General features: G+C 43.6%; 1 protein-coding gene across 1 annotated transcript in view; it reads right to left on the bottom strand.

The window, feature by feature from the left end:
* The window catches only part of DIAPH1 (diaphanous related formin 1), a gene marked incomplete in the record, with an annotated part of 120565 nt that overhangs the window by 41410 nt on the left and 60955 nt on the right, over nucleotides 1–18200 (bottom strand). The window contains 3 exon segments of the mRNA XM_014592817.1: nucleotides 15610–15618; nucleotides 16058–16172; nucleotides 17988–18200. Coding sequence (XP_014448303.1) covers nucleotides 15610–15618; nucleotides 16058–16172; nucleotides 17988–18200 — 337 coding nt within the window.

Raw genomic sequence — 18200 nt, 5'->3', positions numbered from 1 at the left:
CCCTACACCACGCTGCCTGTGAACACTACAGAGCTGATAACTAGCTCTTCAGTCCAATGTTCCTGTATTTTTGTTTGTCCTTGTGTTCCTTATAAAAGCAATGCATGGGGACCAGCAGATGGTATAATGGTTACGTTGCTGGACTCCCACATGGCTAACTGTGGTTCGAATCCTGGACCTGGCAGCTTTGAACTCATGCCAGGTGTGTGTCCAAGCATACGATCCCAGGAGGAGAATGGATTGCAGCATGACCATCCCTCTGGGGATGACTTCTTGCTTTCTGTCAAACACACGTGCCCTGTAGCAAAAATCTATCTCTCCGAGGGAAACAAAAAAGTGATGCATGATTACTGAACAATAAGATTTTTTTTAAAATGAGAAAGATCTCTATGTACTGATACAAAGAACCTTTAGGATACAGAGGAAGGTATACAACAGTATGGAGAGTATGTTAGCTTTTGGTAAAGGAAGAGAAAAAAATATTGACATTACTATTTGCTTCTCAAAGCATTTTAAAAAAGGATAATCAAGAAACTAATAAAGGGCTGGCCCTGGGGAGCAGTAGTAATGTGTAGTTCATGAGAAGCCAGATCCCACGTGGTAACTGTGGTTCAAAACCCTGGTCTGGTCAGCCTGAAACACACCGGGCATGACTGCAGGTGCCCAAGATCTGAGGGGCAGGGAGGGTAGCGGAGGGGACCCCTGGGCATGTGTGCACACGCACCCAGTGTTTTCAGGCTGACCCAGAACCCAAACAGGTGTTTGGCCATGTGGCTTCTAGCCTGGCAGTTCAGTTTGCTACTGACCACACCACTATGCTGAGCTAAGACTTTTTGATACCATCTTAACTTTTGAACTACTTATATTACTTAAGCACAGAAACAGATAAAGAGAGAAGCAAGAAGGGACCAGCAGTTAGCATAATGGTTATGTCGCTGGATTCCCATGTAGTTGACCACGGTTCGAGTCCCAGACCCGGTGGCTTAAACTCACGCCGGGCGCATGTGTTAGCCCAAGATCCTGCCACACCACTATGCTGAGCTAAGACTTTTTGATACCATCTTAACTTTTGAACTACTTATATTACTTAAGCACAGAAACAGATAAAGAGAGAAGCAAGAAGGGACCAGCAGTTAGCATAATGGTTATGTTGCTGGATTCCCATGTAGTTGACCGCGGTTCGAGTCCCAGACCCGGTGGCTTAAACTCACGCCGGGCACATGTGCTAGCCCAAGATCCTGAGAGGAGAATGGAGAAGGGATTGTGGAGTGGCCATCCCCCCTGGGGGGGGGGTGATTTCTCGCCTTCTGTCTGTCTCTGTCATTCTGGTGAGCGCCCACATACTATAGCAAAAACCTCTCCAAAAAAAAAAAAAAAAAGAGAGAGCGCAGCAGGAAGAACAGTCCCAGAGGGAACATTGTGTGGTGGAGACATCCTTAGCACTCCTTGCAAACTAGACTGTCTAAAATCTTCAGATTGGAGAGAAACTTGTCTAGCATCGGCAGAAAAGTCATTTCGGACCCAATAGCCCCCAGAATTCAAGGAAAAAGGCTCCTCAGAGCAGTGCCTTTCCTTGAGATGGCGTCACTGGGTACCAGCGTGTGGCAACAGAGCACTGATCACGCTTCTCGTGACAAACCTTAGTTCAGTTCTGGCACTTCCTGGACATCCCATTCCTCCTCTGTTCATCAGCTCCAGGTCTCCACAGCAAGAGAAAAACCAAACTCCAACAAGACTCCTACCTGCACAGCTGCAGCACTCTTCGCCCTGACCCCACCTCCTCTGGTTTCTCGCAACTCCATTTCTGCTGTACAACCGGCACCTGGCATAGCACTCTGCCCTCCACCCCTCCTCTCCAGCCTAGCCACTCCCCAGGTGGCTACCAGCTCCTGCACTGACCCCAGAGAACTTCTCCAAAACATCTTTCTAAGGAGTCTACCGAGACCTGGCTGGGAAGATGGCAAGCAAATGGTGCCTCTCAAATGGTGCCTCCAAAACACCAGCAGAATGTCGGTTATTTTCTTAATCACACATGACCTCCATAAGAACAGGGATGATATTTGTACAACACCTATTCTGACGGAGATATCAGATGTTATGTTACGAGAAGAAAAAGTAGAGAGCGTCTTCTAGATGAGAGAAGGAAGACAGGGAACACAGAAAGGAAAAAGAAGCAAACACTGAAGCAATGGGTCAAGCCAGCTAGTGCATCCACAACAAAACGACCTGGTGCTTAATTCAAATGTACTCCTTTACAGTCCTTGTAACTCAGATTCTTTGGGCCTCGAAATTTATACTTTCTTTTTACCTTTCCATTGTTGTTGTTGTTGTTACTCCTAAAGCTTCACTTTTTAACTCAGCTTTCTGACTCTATGCATGTGCCTTCAATACTTTCACAGATTTCTGCTCCTCATGAAGGAAAGCATGCTTGATCTGGTCGTGGACGGGTTTAGAGCACGCAGAGCCCCCGTAGGCCCTGCTGACACATTTCTTCATTTTAGACAACCTCTTAAGAACTTCAGGTCTCAAGCACAAACTCCTCGAAGTCGGCCTGGGCACACGCTGCGTGCAGATTTCGGTGCTTTCCCAACCCTCTTGGTATACAGCTAACCAATCCTATTGGCAGGGGTTTGGGACGGCCCCGTTTTGTTGGAGGCTGTGCAGTAGGAAAGCCTACGTGGTGTGCCAAATGCGGGACCGTTCTGAGTGCCTCTAGACACCGTCCCCAGAAGAAGGAAATTTCCACCTTTAACATGCTCCTCATGTAATCCTTATACAAACTAAAGTTGGAGAATTTGAGGGTTAAGTATAGGAACTGAATGCACCAATATGACAGAAATTTAGGCAATAATGAGTCCCCTACCAGATGGTGTAAATCTCAGACAACATTTAAAAGGATATTTTTATCAGAAATCAAATCTAAAACCACAGCATGGACTGGTAAGTTGCTACTGCCCCATAGTCTAAAGCCACATGGGAGGCTGAGGCTCTAGAAAGGGATTATCTTGGTTTAATTAGGACACAGAGGGTTTACTGAAGAACCTTTCTGCACCTGCATATTCATGCAAGTTAGGCCAAGAAAATTCCCTGAAGGAGATGGATTTAATGCAGTATCTCTGGCTAGTTATCAATATATAATCAGTGGAGTAGGTTCTATTACGTGCTTGAAGTAGCTCTTCAGCAGAAGTAGGATTATGAATATATTACAATGGGGTTACAAATATATATAAAATGAACTACCAACTGGTTAAACACACCCCTTTCTTTAAGTGCTCTGAAAGAAGGCCATGCCTTCACATACCTATCAGATTAAAAAATAAAAACAACATTTTCCAGCCTTTAGGCCTCCAAAAGACACTAATATTGCTCTTACATAAAAAGAATACAGGCTGCACCGTCCGTTTGTTAAACTGCAAGCTTCCTGCTCTAGTTTTCCTGAGGATCAGTCCTCCAAATGAATTTCATGACCAGTAGAGGGCAGTGCACTAAGCAGCTGACATTTGGAAACAACAGAGGCAGCCTCTCTCTAACGTGATTGCATCATGACCAAGCGTAACAATGACACATCTAAACTAGAAGAGATCCATGTGCCATCTGGTGGCGAAAAAGACACATTGCCGCAGACAAAATGTATTGAATTCCTCCAGTTACAAGGAATTAAAAGTTTAATGATCTTTATCTGATGACACCTTTCTCTAAATCTCTACCAGTCAGTCTGTCATGGAAACTACATCACAGCAAGTCTTCACACCAAAGTATTTTACCTTAGGTTTAGCTCTGTAACCTTAAACACTGGTTGTAAAGCAAGCAGTACTTCCTGACGCCTGACTCTTGGTGCACAGAATAAAAGCCCAGACCAAAACAAAATAACAGGAGAACTTAGAAAGTTGTCAAGACTTTGAGATGAGGGCAGATAACACCAAAGACAGCTTATCACAAGGAAAAAGGGGGAGGGGGAGAAGAGTAACAGAACTGAACAGCATCTTTGGGTTCATCTATTTCATTTTACAATCAAGGAAGAAATCAAAGCATAAAGAAATAAAGAAAAACCCCTGGTCTAACTCAGTAGTGATCAGATGTAGATGTCATTTCCCCCAACAGACATTATGATAAATAGTTTCTTATTTTTGGTGGAAGTATAAATTAGTACAATCCTACACTTAGTGATTTGGGCCTAGAAATTAAATTCTTAAAAAATTACTGTGCAGGGGCCAGCAGGTGGCATAGGGTTTACTCTGCTGGACTCCCACATGGCTGACCACGGTTTGAGTTTCAGACTCTGTGGTTTCAAAATCACACCGGGCACATGTGTGTGCATGTCCAAGATCCTGGGAGGAGAACAGACAAGGAACTGTGGCGTGGTCATCCCCTCTGGAGGGTGATTTCTCACTTCCTCCTCACTGTCTCTCTTTCTCTCCAGCAAGCGTGCACGCCCTAAGGCAGAAACCTCCTAAAAAAAATTACTGTGCAAAAATACAAGTATAAAAAGATAAATGCAAAACGTTTCCTGCAGCACTGCTAGTAATGCAAACAACCGAAAACCTATGATCAGTGAGGAACTAGCCATATAAACCAGGAGAACGCATATGACAAAACACAAGAATCCAGTAGAAATAATGAAGTAATGACATCAAGAGATGCTGAAATGCGTTCAGCAAAGTGCAGAACAATATATACTACATATGGCCACATTAAAAACCTGTGGATACTCTCATTTCTCTTTAATTTTAACTTTTTTTTTTTTTTGGAGAGATTTTTGCTATAGGGCGCGTGCGCTCGCCAGACAGAGAGAGACATAGAAACAGAAAGTGACAAATCACCCCCCAGGGGGGATGGTCCCGCCGCAATCCCTTCTCCTCTATTCTCCTCTTGGGATCTTGGGCATGCACGCACATGCACCCGGGGTGAGTTTTAAGCCACCGGGTCCGGGACGCGACCTGCGGTCGACTACGTGGGAGTCCAGCGACATAGCCATTACGCTAACTGCTGGTTCCCTGTAATTTTAACTTTTAACTTCCTTTCCCCTTAGTTTTCTAGTAAGGTTTTATTTGAAACCTTCCCACATTTTTTTCACCTGAAGTAAAGGACAAAAGGATGTGTCCGTTCCTTTGTTAGGCTAACACATGCAACTGAAAAGAATTAACCATGGTCACTCTGAGACAGAGAGAGACTTTTTTTACTTTATCTTTTCAGTGTATTCATATTTTTGTTGATATTAAAGTATTGCTTTTGTCCACTGATGGAAATCTTCTTGTACTGTTTTCTTTTAAAGACTGATGACTTGTTTTGGCAGGCAGTTAATTTATTTGCAGATTAATAGACAGGACCATGATAACAGGGAGGAAGATAGAAAAATGTGGGTAAAAGTAATGGGGGAAATCTTGGGAAGTTCCTCTTCTGAATGCTTTAATTTTCCCAGTGAAGTAGCAAGAAAATACCTTCAACTGAAAATGAGGTGAAGGGACTTAATTAAGCTCCTCTTCTTTGGCTAGTGGGCATGTCTGCTCACCAGAAAGAGGGATGGAAAGAAACACCCTCCAATGGCGTATGGTTCATGCTGCAATCTCTGCTCCATTTCCTCATCCTGCTGGGATCCTGGGGATGCATGGACATGTGCCTAGCATGTTTTTTAAACCACTGGGGTCAGTACTGGAACTATGCAGTAGGCCATGGGGGATCTGGCTCCCTTAACCACCAGGCCATGGGGATGGTCTGGTACTGGGTCTTTTATTTTTTAATTAAATTACCTTATTTAGCTTTATTTACTTATTTTATTTGACCAGAGAAGGGCAGAGTGAGAGGGTGAGAGAGCGTGTGCGCAGGAGAGAGGAAAGTGAGAAACCAAGCCACCAGGTCCGGGATTGGAACCATGGCTGGCCATGTGGGAGTCCAGCACCTCTAACCACCACACCACCTGCCGGCCCCTGGTACTGGGTCTTTTGAGGAGAAAAGAGGTGTGAAATAATCATTCAGAAGAGTAAGATCAGAATCAAATAGAAATACTTAAAACATGACTGCCGCATAGCAACAAGGATTGAGGGAGACCACGGACCGAGCAGAGGAGAGCGGGCAGATACAGTAGGCGGTGAGGCAAGAGGAAACACGATGCCGTGTGCTGTCCTGAACGCCCAGTGACGGAAGGGTAGGAAGGAGGGCCAGCTGTGTGGTTTTCTCCAGCCACGCTCAGTAGCACAGCTATAGGTACAGGGTGGACGGAGAAATGGAATTACTCAAAATTGTGGTTTCTGCCAGTCAAGCATAATGAAATAAGAGAGAAGTTATGTGTTTTGGGGGGAAACAAGGAAAAAATCATGATGATTAACCATGGAATTTTAGTGAAGAGTGATAACACCAAGGAGATGAAGAGCCATGGAAAAGGTGCGGGAATAAATGGAACGAATGTCCCAGTGGGGCTGGAGGGCTCCTGGGGTCGGGGAAGCCTCTGGTGCAGTCTAAGGAGAGACACTGGACAGAGAGTGAGGGAAAAGGGTGAATACAGCTGGATGACACCGAGAAGGCAGGAGGGTGGCAGTCACCGTAACGACCACAGCGGAGAATGGGCAAGGTAGGACAGAGAACAAGATCAAGAGAAGAATTCAAGACATCGGGAGGCCGGAATCGGCAGGCACGACCCGTTCGTACAGAAATTGCTAAACATGAAGTATTATTGGAGATATTAGAGAGAGTAGCCACGAGCTGAGAGCGAAACTGGTTGAGAAGTGAGTAACTCGGGGTGATAGCAGACGTCGGCACAGAGGAGAGCTGGGTGACATAACTTGATGTCGTGAGAGGTGAAATTATTGAGGACAGAAAGAATGATCTGAAAGTGGCACTGAGGAACCAAGAGGACAGCTACCTTACCTCCAGGCCCACTGGGATACATTTATGGGAGGAAAGGAAAACCAGCACATAAGAGAGCGAGAGGGAAAGCCACGTTTCTGTTAGGGCGAGGGCACGTTGATGACAGGAGAGTCCGGGAGCAGTGGGCCGTGAATTTCAGCCCGGCAGGCCAGTGTGGGGAGCTCAGGCAGGATGGGAGCAGGAAGGGGAGGAAATACACAGATCCTTATGGAGATGAGGGTGTGAGACGTGAAGGGTGGCTGACCTGGGAGTCTGGGGTATCTTGCATGAGTGACATAAACCAGTAAATGGCAGAGCATTAGACTAGCGAATTCAAATAGTGACGGCAAAGTTGGGGTACAGGCGGGCACACACGGGGGTAATTTAGGTTTCTTTTATACTACCAGTGATGGAAAGATGATGACCTGGAGGAGCTGTGGTACTTCATCCATGCCTAGGACTCTTGGTGACCCCAGGTGACAGAGGTAGATTTATGTTTTTAAACCACAAGGGACTGTTTATCTGCTATTATGAGCACCCTGACTGCTCTGTGCTATGTCTGTCCCTGTTCAGAACACAAGAGAAGCTAGTAAGTAAAAGAACACAATCTCATCAAACGTTCACCTGAACAATACTTCTGGCCCTAACCCTATATACTTGAGAGGAGTAAGGAAAATATGAGACAAACATTTTTTCAAGAAGTTCAATAAATAAGGTGGAGGAAATCTTACAAATACTGTTTCTATTAATAAACGTCAAAGCTGCAGAAGCTATGAAGAGTCACAAACACTAATAAAGATCCAACGGGGTGAGTGCCACCTTGTGGACAGAAGAAGATCACAGGAAAAGGAACAAGATGCTTACCCTTTTTGATAAAGAGGGGATTGCTCCCCACCATAGGCTCCTGTTGAAGCCTGAAGCCTAAAACAAGAAAGTTATGCAACAGCGGCAGACAGGAAAACCCACCCATTGTTGCCAACAGTTCTGACTTCTGGGACAATCATTCAAGCCTTGCGACGTGGACAGACACAGTCAAATCCTAACTAGAATACTGTTATTTCTTTCTTTCTTTCTTTTTGGAGAGGTTTTTGCTATAGGGCGCGTGCACTTGCCAGACAGACAGAGAGAGACAGAGAGACAGAAAGCGAGAAATCACCCCCCAGGGGGGATGGCCACACCGCAATCCCTTCTCCTCCATTCTCCTCTCGGGATCTTGGGCACGCACGCAGACGCGCCTGGCGTGAGTTTTAAGCCACCGGGTCCAGGACGCGAACCGCAGTCAACTACATGGGAGTCCAGCGACATAGCCATTACGCTAACTGCTGGTCCCAACACTGTTATTTCTTATGAAAGTCTCAGCTCTTGGTTAACATCTTCTTAGTCAGAGTTCTTTCTAAATTACTGCCATTAAATGCTTGGATAATTGACATTCACGGCCCTCATAATAAACCTCGCACTTTAACGTGCGTCCACTGTACATCTAGGGGAGGAGCTATCGGATCTCACAAGTTTGGGGAAGGAAGATATAAATCTAGAAAGAAAAGTCACCATACTTAGGTAGGATATCAGGTGTCACTCACCAGGCTATGGATTGAGAGGTGGTATCTTTTATGGAATTATGTCATCAACAAAAGAGATTAAGAATTAGGGAACCAGCAGTCAGCGTAACGGCTATGTCGCTGGACTCCCACGTAGTCGACCGCAGTTCGCATCCCGGACCTGGTAGCTTAAAACTCACGCTGGGTGCATGTGCGTGCGTGCCCAAGATCCCGAGAGGAGAATGGAGGAGAAGGGATTGCGGCGTGACCATCCCCCCGGGGGGTGATTTCTCGCTTTCTGTCTCTAATGTCTCTCTCTGTCTGTCTGGCGAGCACACGTGCCCTACAGCGAAAATCTCTCCAAAAAAAAAAAAAGAATTAGAAGGAAAGCAGAATGAAAAAAACATACAAATAATGGCATGCCCAAGGTCACTACAGTGATGAAAATGTTCTCTTAGACAAGATGAAAAAAATGAAATATAACTATTGGACGTTTCCAAGGAATTCAAATGCAGAATCAACAGCATTCATGATAAAAGACTTCCATGTTATTGGGCCAGCTCCAGGGTAACGCAGTGATGATCTGCTGAAGAGAAGCTGAAACCCACATGACAATCACGGTTTGAATTCCTAGCCTAGTGCCAGACACATGCACAAGTGCCATGAACCCAAAGGGCTGGGGGAGTGGGAGAAAGGGGTCGCAGCGTGACCAGACCGTGTGGAGTGCCTCTTCTCTCTTTCTCACACGTGTATGCATGCACTCTATCATGAATAAACAAATGAAAACTCCTTGTTGGGGCTACCTGGTGGCGCAGAGGTAACGCAATGCTCCACAACGCTGAAGTCCCATGGGAAAGTCCTGGTCAAAACCAGAGGTCCCCTACATATACAGGGCACATATGTGTGCACTTGTGACCCTGGCTGGCAGAGACTAGAATGGTTCATAAAGATCTTCTTAGGACTGTAACCCTTCCTCTTTCATGAAGGAAATAAAAACATAAAAAAAAAAAAAACCAAGGACTCCTGGGACCAGCAGTTGGCGTAATGGCTATGTCGCTGGACTCCCATGTAGTCAACCACGGTAAGAGTCCCAGACCCGGTGGCTTAAACTCACACTGGGTACATGTGCATGTGTGCTCATGAGAGGAGAATGGAGAACAGATTGCAGCGTGGCCATCCCTCCTGGAAGGGGTGATTTCTCGCTTTCTGTCTCTCTGTCTCTCTCTCTTTCTGGCGAGCGCACATGCCCTATAGCAAACACCTCTCAAAACACACAAACAAAAAAGGACTCCTTGCTGATCTAAAAAAGTAAAAAAGTAAGAAAGGAATGAGAATGAGAATGGCATTGCCTATCTATCAAAGCTGGATTTGTAATCTTCTCTAGAGGGAATAAAGTAAACAATTAAGTAAATTCCTGACTTACAGAAAGTAAAGAATTCAGAAACAACAACAAAAAAAATACTGCTTAAGAAAGAAATAATGTGTAGGAGAATTTATAGTATAAATTTTAGGACCAACTCCTATGCCTTAGCTCATCTCCTAGTAAAAAGTCACATATATTCTCGAACCTTAAAGAAGCAGCAGTATTAGATGGGACCAGCAGTTAGTGTAATGGCTATGTCGCTGGACTCCCATGTAGCTGACCGCGGTTTGAGTCTTAGACCCAGTGGCTTAAACTCACGCCAGGTGTCTGTGTGTGCGTGCCCAAGATCCTGAGAGGAAAATGGAGAAGGGATTGCAGCGTGGCCATCCCCCCTGGGGGGGGTGATTTCTCAGTTTCTGTCTCTGTCTGTCTCTGTCTGTCTGGCAAGCGCACGCGCCCTATAGCAAAAACCTCTAATAAAAAAAAAAAAGCAGCAGTGGTATTGGAGACCTCTGACTTCAGCTGTGTAGAGTGAGGCAGGTGTTTTCTTCAATACGGTGATCAATCAGTATATGTAGATTTCAGGTATCACTAAAACACAAGGGGCCTATCAGCATGTTTAACAAACAGTCGAGTTGTGTTTAGCAAGCTAGAGAGGAAATAAAGCAATGTGATGAAAATCTCGTGTCCAAATAACTTCCTTATCAACCTTAGCAACTACTGGGCTGAAATTATTTCAGCAGAGTTTCTACTAGAGTAGATAAGCATGTCTTCTTTCTCCAACTCGGTTAAGTTTTGCTAGAGTTAAATATACTATAATCAGAACATGCCTCCTGTTCTATAGCCCTCAATAGCCAATATTTTGTTTTCTTTCCCTCACTTAAAGTTGCTGTTCTATTTTACATACAGTAGTCCTTAGAGTCACTGCCAGTTCAGTGACATCTGCGCGTGAAGGAAGTGGCGCCTCAGCCGCATTTCTCTTTGCAGCCTCTGACTGGATCTGAGCTTTCAGAGGCTCAGAGGACACTTCTGTGAAGGAGCTCAGAGCAAGGACTGCAGGGCCAGTCTGGAGCTTGAACCCTAGCTCTGGCTGAGGCCACATGGGAAAGTCCTGGGTTCACATCCGAAATTCTCCCTGCACATACTGGGAATGCACACATGCCCATAATCCTGACAGCAGGGGCTGGGGTGCACTGCAGTGTGAAGATCCTGTGTGGGTGCCGCTCCCTACTGCTCAGGGAAGAAATAAACAAACAAAAACTGCATCATGAGGGCTCTGCCCGGGTGGCTGAGGCAGTAGTGTACTGTTCTGCAATGCTGGCACCTCATGGAAGATGGGGGTTCGGATCGTGGGTTCACCTGAAACGTGTGTGTATTGCAGACTCACGATCGGGCTGACTGACAGGCTGAGGCGGGAGGTGGGAATTGTGGCAGACTAGCAAAGTCTTATGGTGCCTGTCTCTGTCTCTCTCTCATTAAAGAAACTAACTAGATAAAGTTCAAAAACAAAACCCAAAAGATGTGCATCAGAAAAGCAGGGCAAGTTAGTTCTAATAGGTGTTACATAGCACTGGGCCCACACGCGGCATTTTCTTTTGTTACTTGATATCCATGCCTGAGATGTCAAAGCAATTATTCTATCCCAAGAGACACAAGTCCTGGGACCAGCAGATGGAGTAATGGTTCGTCAACTGTGGTTTGAGACCTGAACCCAGCAGCTTGAAACTCATGCTGAGTGCATGTGCATGCCTGCCCAGTATCCAGAGAGAAGAATGGAGGAGAAGGGATTGTGGCATGGTCATTTCCACCCCCACCCCCAGGGGGTGATTTCTTGCTTTCTGTCTCTCTGTCTCTCCGGCGAGTACACGCACCCTATAGCAAAATCCTCTAAAACAAACAAACAAAAAGCCCCAACATTCGAGTATTTCTTGTATCACTATACTTTTACAGAGTAATGCAAAGAGGAAAAAGTTGAAAAATATAGAAGGAAAAATAAATCAGACAACACTGGAGTTAATAAAACATTAAAAATACAAAGAAATAATTTTTTAAAAAAGGGATATATTGTTCTCTGGGAGAAATAATTACTAGACATAGCAGGTTAATGAGAAGTAGGAAGGTTTTACTATATCTGAGTGTTGCGGATAGCTGTTAGGGTTGGGTAAATGGTAAGTACTTATGACCACATCTGGCAAGAAAAATCTTTTGCAGAAATTTCTAAAATGATTTGAATTTGGCGTGTTTGGGGCACTGCTAATGATTTGGTCATTTTCAAGAATACCTTTTCTAGTGCTTCGTAAAGGAAAGACAGGAAAATTAAGAAAGTGTGCCGATCTAATACCTGAAGGTTCTAACAAAAATCAAAAGTATTTAAAGACCAATTAAGGGCTTGTCTCATAGCCTAATGGTTAAGGGAGCTGGACGCCACATGGCCAACCACAACATGAATACAAGCCCAGATGGCTTGAAAAACATACCAGGGGTGTGTGTGTGTGTGGGGGGTGAGTGTGGATGCGTGTGTTCCAAATGCCACAAGATAGAGAAATGGAGAAGAAAGGATTTGGGCATGACCACACCCCACTTGGGAAGGGGTACTTTCTCTCTTTTCCACTACCTGGCAAATGCATATGCCCTCTGATACAATTCTTTAAAAAAAATAAAAAAGACAAGTTAGCTATCTTCTTTATTAAAATAGTGGCAGTCTATAAGGGAGCTGGACGCCACATGGCCAACCACAACATGAATACAAGCCCAGATGGCTTGAAAAACATACCAGGGGTGTGTGTGTGTGTGGGGGGTGAGTGTGGATGCGTGTGTTCCAAATGCCACAAGATAGAGAAATGGAGAAGAAAGGATTTGGGCATGACCACACCCCACTTGGGAGGGGTACTTTCTCTCTTTTCCACTACCTGGCAAATGCATATGCCCTCTGGTACAATTCTTAAAAAAACAAAAAGACAAGTTAGTCATTTTCTTTATTAAAATAGTGGCAATCTACCCTGAAACTGTTACTATGTAAAAATCAATATTGCTGCTAAACCAAACTAATTTATACTTCTTTTCAGATTAAGAATCAAGAGATTTCTAAGCATGAATATATATACACATATATATGTATGTGTATTTATGTATTATGTATATACACACACATATATATAAAGAATTTTTTTAAGAGTCAAAGCTGTTGAAATATTAGAATTTTCAATCACACGAAAATAGTTTCCTGGGCAGAAGTAAAGGGCTAATGGAACATTAAAAAGTTGCTCAAATCGTTAAAAATAATAAAAGATGAGACAAGGTCTTGCTCGGGTATTTTAAAGAATACTGTATACCAATCTAAAATGGGAACATAATGCCATAAAAGGTCACTAAACTGTAGAAAATCCAATTAAAATCAATCAGAATAAAACAGTACATAGTTTCCTGGGCAGAAGTAAAGGGCTAATGGAACATTAAAAAGTTGCTCAAATCGTTAAAAATAATAAAAGATGAGACAAGGTCTTGCTCGGGTATTTTAAAGAATACTGTATACCAATCTAAAATGGGAACATAATGCCATAAAAGGTCACTAAACTGTAGAAAATCCAATTAAAATCAATCAGAATGAAACAGTACAAGATGGGGCCGGCAGGTGGTGTGGTAGTTAAGGATGCTGGACTCCCATATGGCTGACCATGGTTCGAGTCCTGAACCTGGCAGCTTGCTTTCTCACTCCCCCCCCACCACGTCCCTCTCTGTAGAAAATCCAATTAAAATCAATCAGAATGAAACAGTACAAGATGGGGCCGGCAGGTGGTGTGGTAGTTAAGGATGCTGGACTCCCATATGGCTGACCATGGTTCGAGTCCTGAACCTGGCAGCTTGCTTTCTCACTCCCCCCCCACCACGTCCCTCTCTGTGCAAATTAAAAATAAAATAAAATTAAATAAAATAATTCTTTAAAAAAAAATGTAGGGTCAGCAGATGACATGGTGGTTAAGGCACTGGATACTACCACATGGCCGACCACAGTTCAAGTCTCGGGCCTGGTGGCTTGCTTTCATTTCTCTTTCCTTCTCTTTGTGTGTCTTTCTCTAGTAAAATGAAAATGATTGAATGAATAAATTAAGTTAAATACATAATTCTTTTAAAAAAATGCACAAGACAATAGAAAAATGGAGACAGAAAAGAGGAGCATAAGACAGAGTAAAGAGCCCGGTCACTGTACATCTACAATGGTGCTGGGAGCTCGGGGACCAGCTACAAAACAGGCACTTATGCCAGAGCCCAACATGGAGATAAAATCTGTGAACTCGAAAGTTAGGAAATCATTTGATTTTGACTTTCATTGTCAACTAGACTTTGCAGATATAGTAGAGGTGTTAGCAGTTACCACCACGGTATGTTCTACTAAGAGAGTCGTAGTAATTTCCTGAGCTGGACCTCAAATGGAAGATGATAGTTCTCAGAGGAAGAGGGCATTTTGCCCCACATGGTAGGAAAACAGGCCTGAGCATTACAAACTTACACTCCTAGATACACAAGCACACATATAGTCAGAGGCCACCAAAGGTGCCTAGCAATCTGGTAGGCTCATTATTAGAACAAAGTACTATCTGGTTCTTATTAGATCACTTAGGGAAAAATAAACAAATGTCTTCAAAAATGCTAAGTTTCTGGAGAATGTGGAGAGAGGAAATGCTCCAAAGTTGCACCTAGGCTCACAATGAACCCTAAATAAATAACCAGCTACAAAACAGGCACTTATGCCAGAGCCCAACACGGAGATAAAATCTGTGAACTCGAAAGTTAGGAAATCATTTGATTTTGACTTTCATTGTCAACTAGACTTTGCAGATATAGTAGAGGTGTTAGCAGTTACCACCACGGTATGTTCTACTAAGAGAGTCGTAGTAATTTCCTGAGCTGGACCTCAAATGGAAGATGATAGTTCTCAGAGGAAGAGGGCATTTTGCCCCACATGGTAGGAAAACAGGCCTGAGCATTACAAACTTACACTCCTAGATACACAAGCACACATATAGTCAGAGGCCACCAAAGGTGCCTAGCAATCTGGTAGGCTCATTATTAGAACAAAGTACTATCTGGTTCTTATTAGATCACTTAGGGAAAAATAAATGTCTTCAAAAATGCTAAGTTTCTGGAGAATGTGGAGAGAGGAAATGCTCCAAAGTTGCACCTAGGCTCACAATGAACCCTAAATAAATAAATAAATAAATACGAGAAGATAGACATACGAAATTATTAGGCTATAACCGTCATTATATACAACATGACCTTTCAAATGCTGCTGTATCTTTCGGGAGAAACAATTTAAGGACCCTACTGCAGGCAGCACAGTCATGAGATTTAAGAAGTGAAGAAAGAAGAGGGCAAAGCAGATCAGGTCTTCTAATATAAAGGCAAACATGCGAAGGTTAAAAAAAGAATTTATATAGAAAATATGAACTGGAAGCCAAAACACCTGGATTTGGTCGTATAACCTTGGGAAAGCTAAAGCTACTTAACTGCCCAGAGCCCACAGATGCCAAGGTATGAAGGTCAAATAAGGTAACGCAGTTAAAGCAGTTTGGAAATTGTAACACAGGACACAAATATAAGATGATGGTATTATGACTTACCTCTTGCCTTCCAAACAAAAAGACAAGTATATGGTAGCTTCAACTTAAATAACTTTCTTCCTATCAGTTAACAACACAGCTTAGTAGACCTTTTGGGCTCCAGGAAAAAAAAAAAACTAGCAAAAGGGAAATCAACCCTCAATCTCTGGTCTCACCTTTCTAAAGAGAAATTCCTTCACATCTGTTTCATCTTTTTTCTCTGATATTTAAGAGGCCCAACTATTAAAAAGCACTTTTGTACTCTTACCTTTGGAAGCTGTAGGAGCAAAGGGCCGGGGGAGAAAGCATCAGATATTGGAAAGAAATGAAAGAAAGAAAAAGAATCACACATTGTTCTGTTATTGCAGACCCCAGTCACCCAATTCTACCCCACATTTATTAAGCATTCCGATTCAGAGATGGCCCCGTAAGGCAGTGACAGAATCTGTAGTCACTAAACTGAGCTCGTGACCATAATCCCATTATCTCTACAAGTTATACTAACACCAAGCACCTACATGCCACAGTTTTCTTTCCCAACCCTAGTAGCCCCATATTACAAAAATACTACATTTTCTCCTGAATGGGAAAAGCCATCTCTCTTTCACCAACATTCCCTTCCTGCCCTCATCTAAGGAAGAAAATGAGTAGGAAACGTACTTGAAAGCTGTTCCAAGCCCTACACTAGACCTCTGCAGTAAACAAGAGGTACTCACTCTTAGTCTGGGCAGAGAAGGCAAGGGTAAGTTTGGCGAAAAGCTCATTGTTCTCAAAGCGGTCCTCCTTCACCTTTGTCCAGAAGCAGTTCTGGGAAAGGTCCTCAGCCACAAACTGTGGGTACAGGAAAGGTGTTAAACGTCACAGGCTGGGGGCCAGCAGGCGATGTAGCAGTTGGGGCACTGGACTCCCACATGGCTGACCATGGTTCGAGTCCCAGACACGGAGACTTGGAACTCACACTGGGTATACATATGTGCATGCCCTAAATCCCGAGAAGAGAATGGAGAAGGGATTACAGTTTGGCCATAATCACCCCAATAGGGGGTGATTTCTCACTTGCTCTCTATCTCTGGTGAGCGAATGTACCCTATAACAAAAAAATCTCTCTAAAGTGACGAGCTGAAACCTATACTCTGCATCCTAGAAAACTGATTAAGATGCAAAAGAGGTGGCTGGCTGGTTATCAGCGATGTCTTACTGGAGTAGGACCAACCTGAGGCACAGAGAAGAGCATAGCCTTTAGGATTAGGAGATGATACCTTTGGTTTATTTGATTATTCACAAGTTACTCAACAACTAGATTTAGTTACACTACAATACTTTCATACTTCTAACCCTGAATACTGTAGCTTCAAAAGCATTAAGGCTTGGGACCAGCAGACGGCATAATGGTTATGTTGCTGGACTCCCAAGGAATTGACCATGGTTAGAGTCACTCTTCGGTGAGCACACACACCCCATAATCTCTCTCTCTCTCAAAAAAAAAAAAAAAAAGCAGTAAGGTTTATTTCACACCCTCCCTTGCTCTACATTACATTTTCCCTATCGATTTGGGTAAATGTGCCAAATCTGTTTGTTTTATGATAAAATTTTAAATTCCCAAACTCCCTTATTTTAACTTGTTTTCTGGACGCAAGCCTTACTCAGAATCACAAGGGTCTCGAATATCAGAACACAGAACACACTGTGAAACACGGCCTGTGCAACTCACATCCTGGAGAGTCGGGGTACGGGGACCAACCATTAAGTCCTTAACTTTGGAATCACCACAATTATCAGTTTACAGACTGGTGAAGTGACTATCAGATTATGTGTGACTATCATACTCATATCCTCAGAGAAAAGGCAAAAAACTGTGAACAGAAGTCTGACTACTTTTCCTATTTTCCAAAATCTTTTCAAAAGGGACTGGGAAAGTCATGCCCACAAACATTAATAGACCATTTATTCTCCACTGACAGGATTCTCCCTACATCCTGTCCCTGGCACAGTGTCTTTGAGATGTATATTCCAACCCATTACAGTATATTCTTTTGCTTATCTCTTCCCAAGACACAGAACTTCCTTTTCCTTGAGATGTAGATTAAGCCTTTCTTTAACTAATCTCTTCCCAAGACACAGATCTTCCCTTCCAATCACCAACCTAAGAATTGTGTAACTCACCTATAACCTATAAGCACCCCCATTCCACATGTCCCGCCTTTTTGAGCCAGACCAATGGAAAATCTCTTCACTAAATTTTGTCTGTCAATCTCAAAAACAAATAAAAGGAACCCCTCTCTGTGATCACCCTGAGAAAGGCATGTATGCCTCTTCTCCAGGCCTAGGTCACTCATATTTGGCTTGGAAATAAACTGCATTAATTATTAATTATTAATTTTTACAGTTGGTTATTTTTCCATTGACAAAATGTTAAGGATTAGGTTAATTAGGATAAGTTCCGAGTGCTGGGCTCAAAGAACTCTTCGCAGTGATGTCTGGCATGTAGGTGCCTAAAATCTGCTGAATAAACATAAGCATGCATGTAACTGGAAGAAAAATAGGTCTAAGGCATAGGAAGTAAGCCACCCATGCACAAAATGCAAAGTAGGAAGCTGAAGTGGTTTCATAAGATCTACTTATGAAAAAAAGGACAGGAACTCTCACCTTGGACCAGTTGGGCCTCCGGAGCTGCACCTCTGGCTTATAAATCCTTTTAGGGGTTAATCCATATGGCAGAACTGGGGCTGCAGGAACTCCAAATCCAGGAGGCATACTCATTCCAGGTGGAGGTGGAGGAATGCCAGAGCCTCCAGGAATTGGAGGGGGTGGAGGGATTCCAGGACCACCAGGAAGAGGAGGAGGGGGAGGGGGCATTCC

This window comes from Tupaia chinensis, unplaced genomic scaffold (assembly GCF_000334495.1).
Source record: "Tupaia chinensis unplaced genomic scaffold, TupChi_1.0 Scaffold138644_1, whole genome shotgun sequence".
Classification (NCBI taxonomy): domain Eukaryota; kingdom Metazoa; phylum Chordata; class Mammalia; order Scandentia; family Tupaiidae; genus Tupaia; species Tupaia belangeri.
Note: the sequence above shows the minus strand (reverse complement) of the source record. Positions and strands in the feature narration are given on the sequence as shown.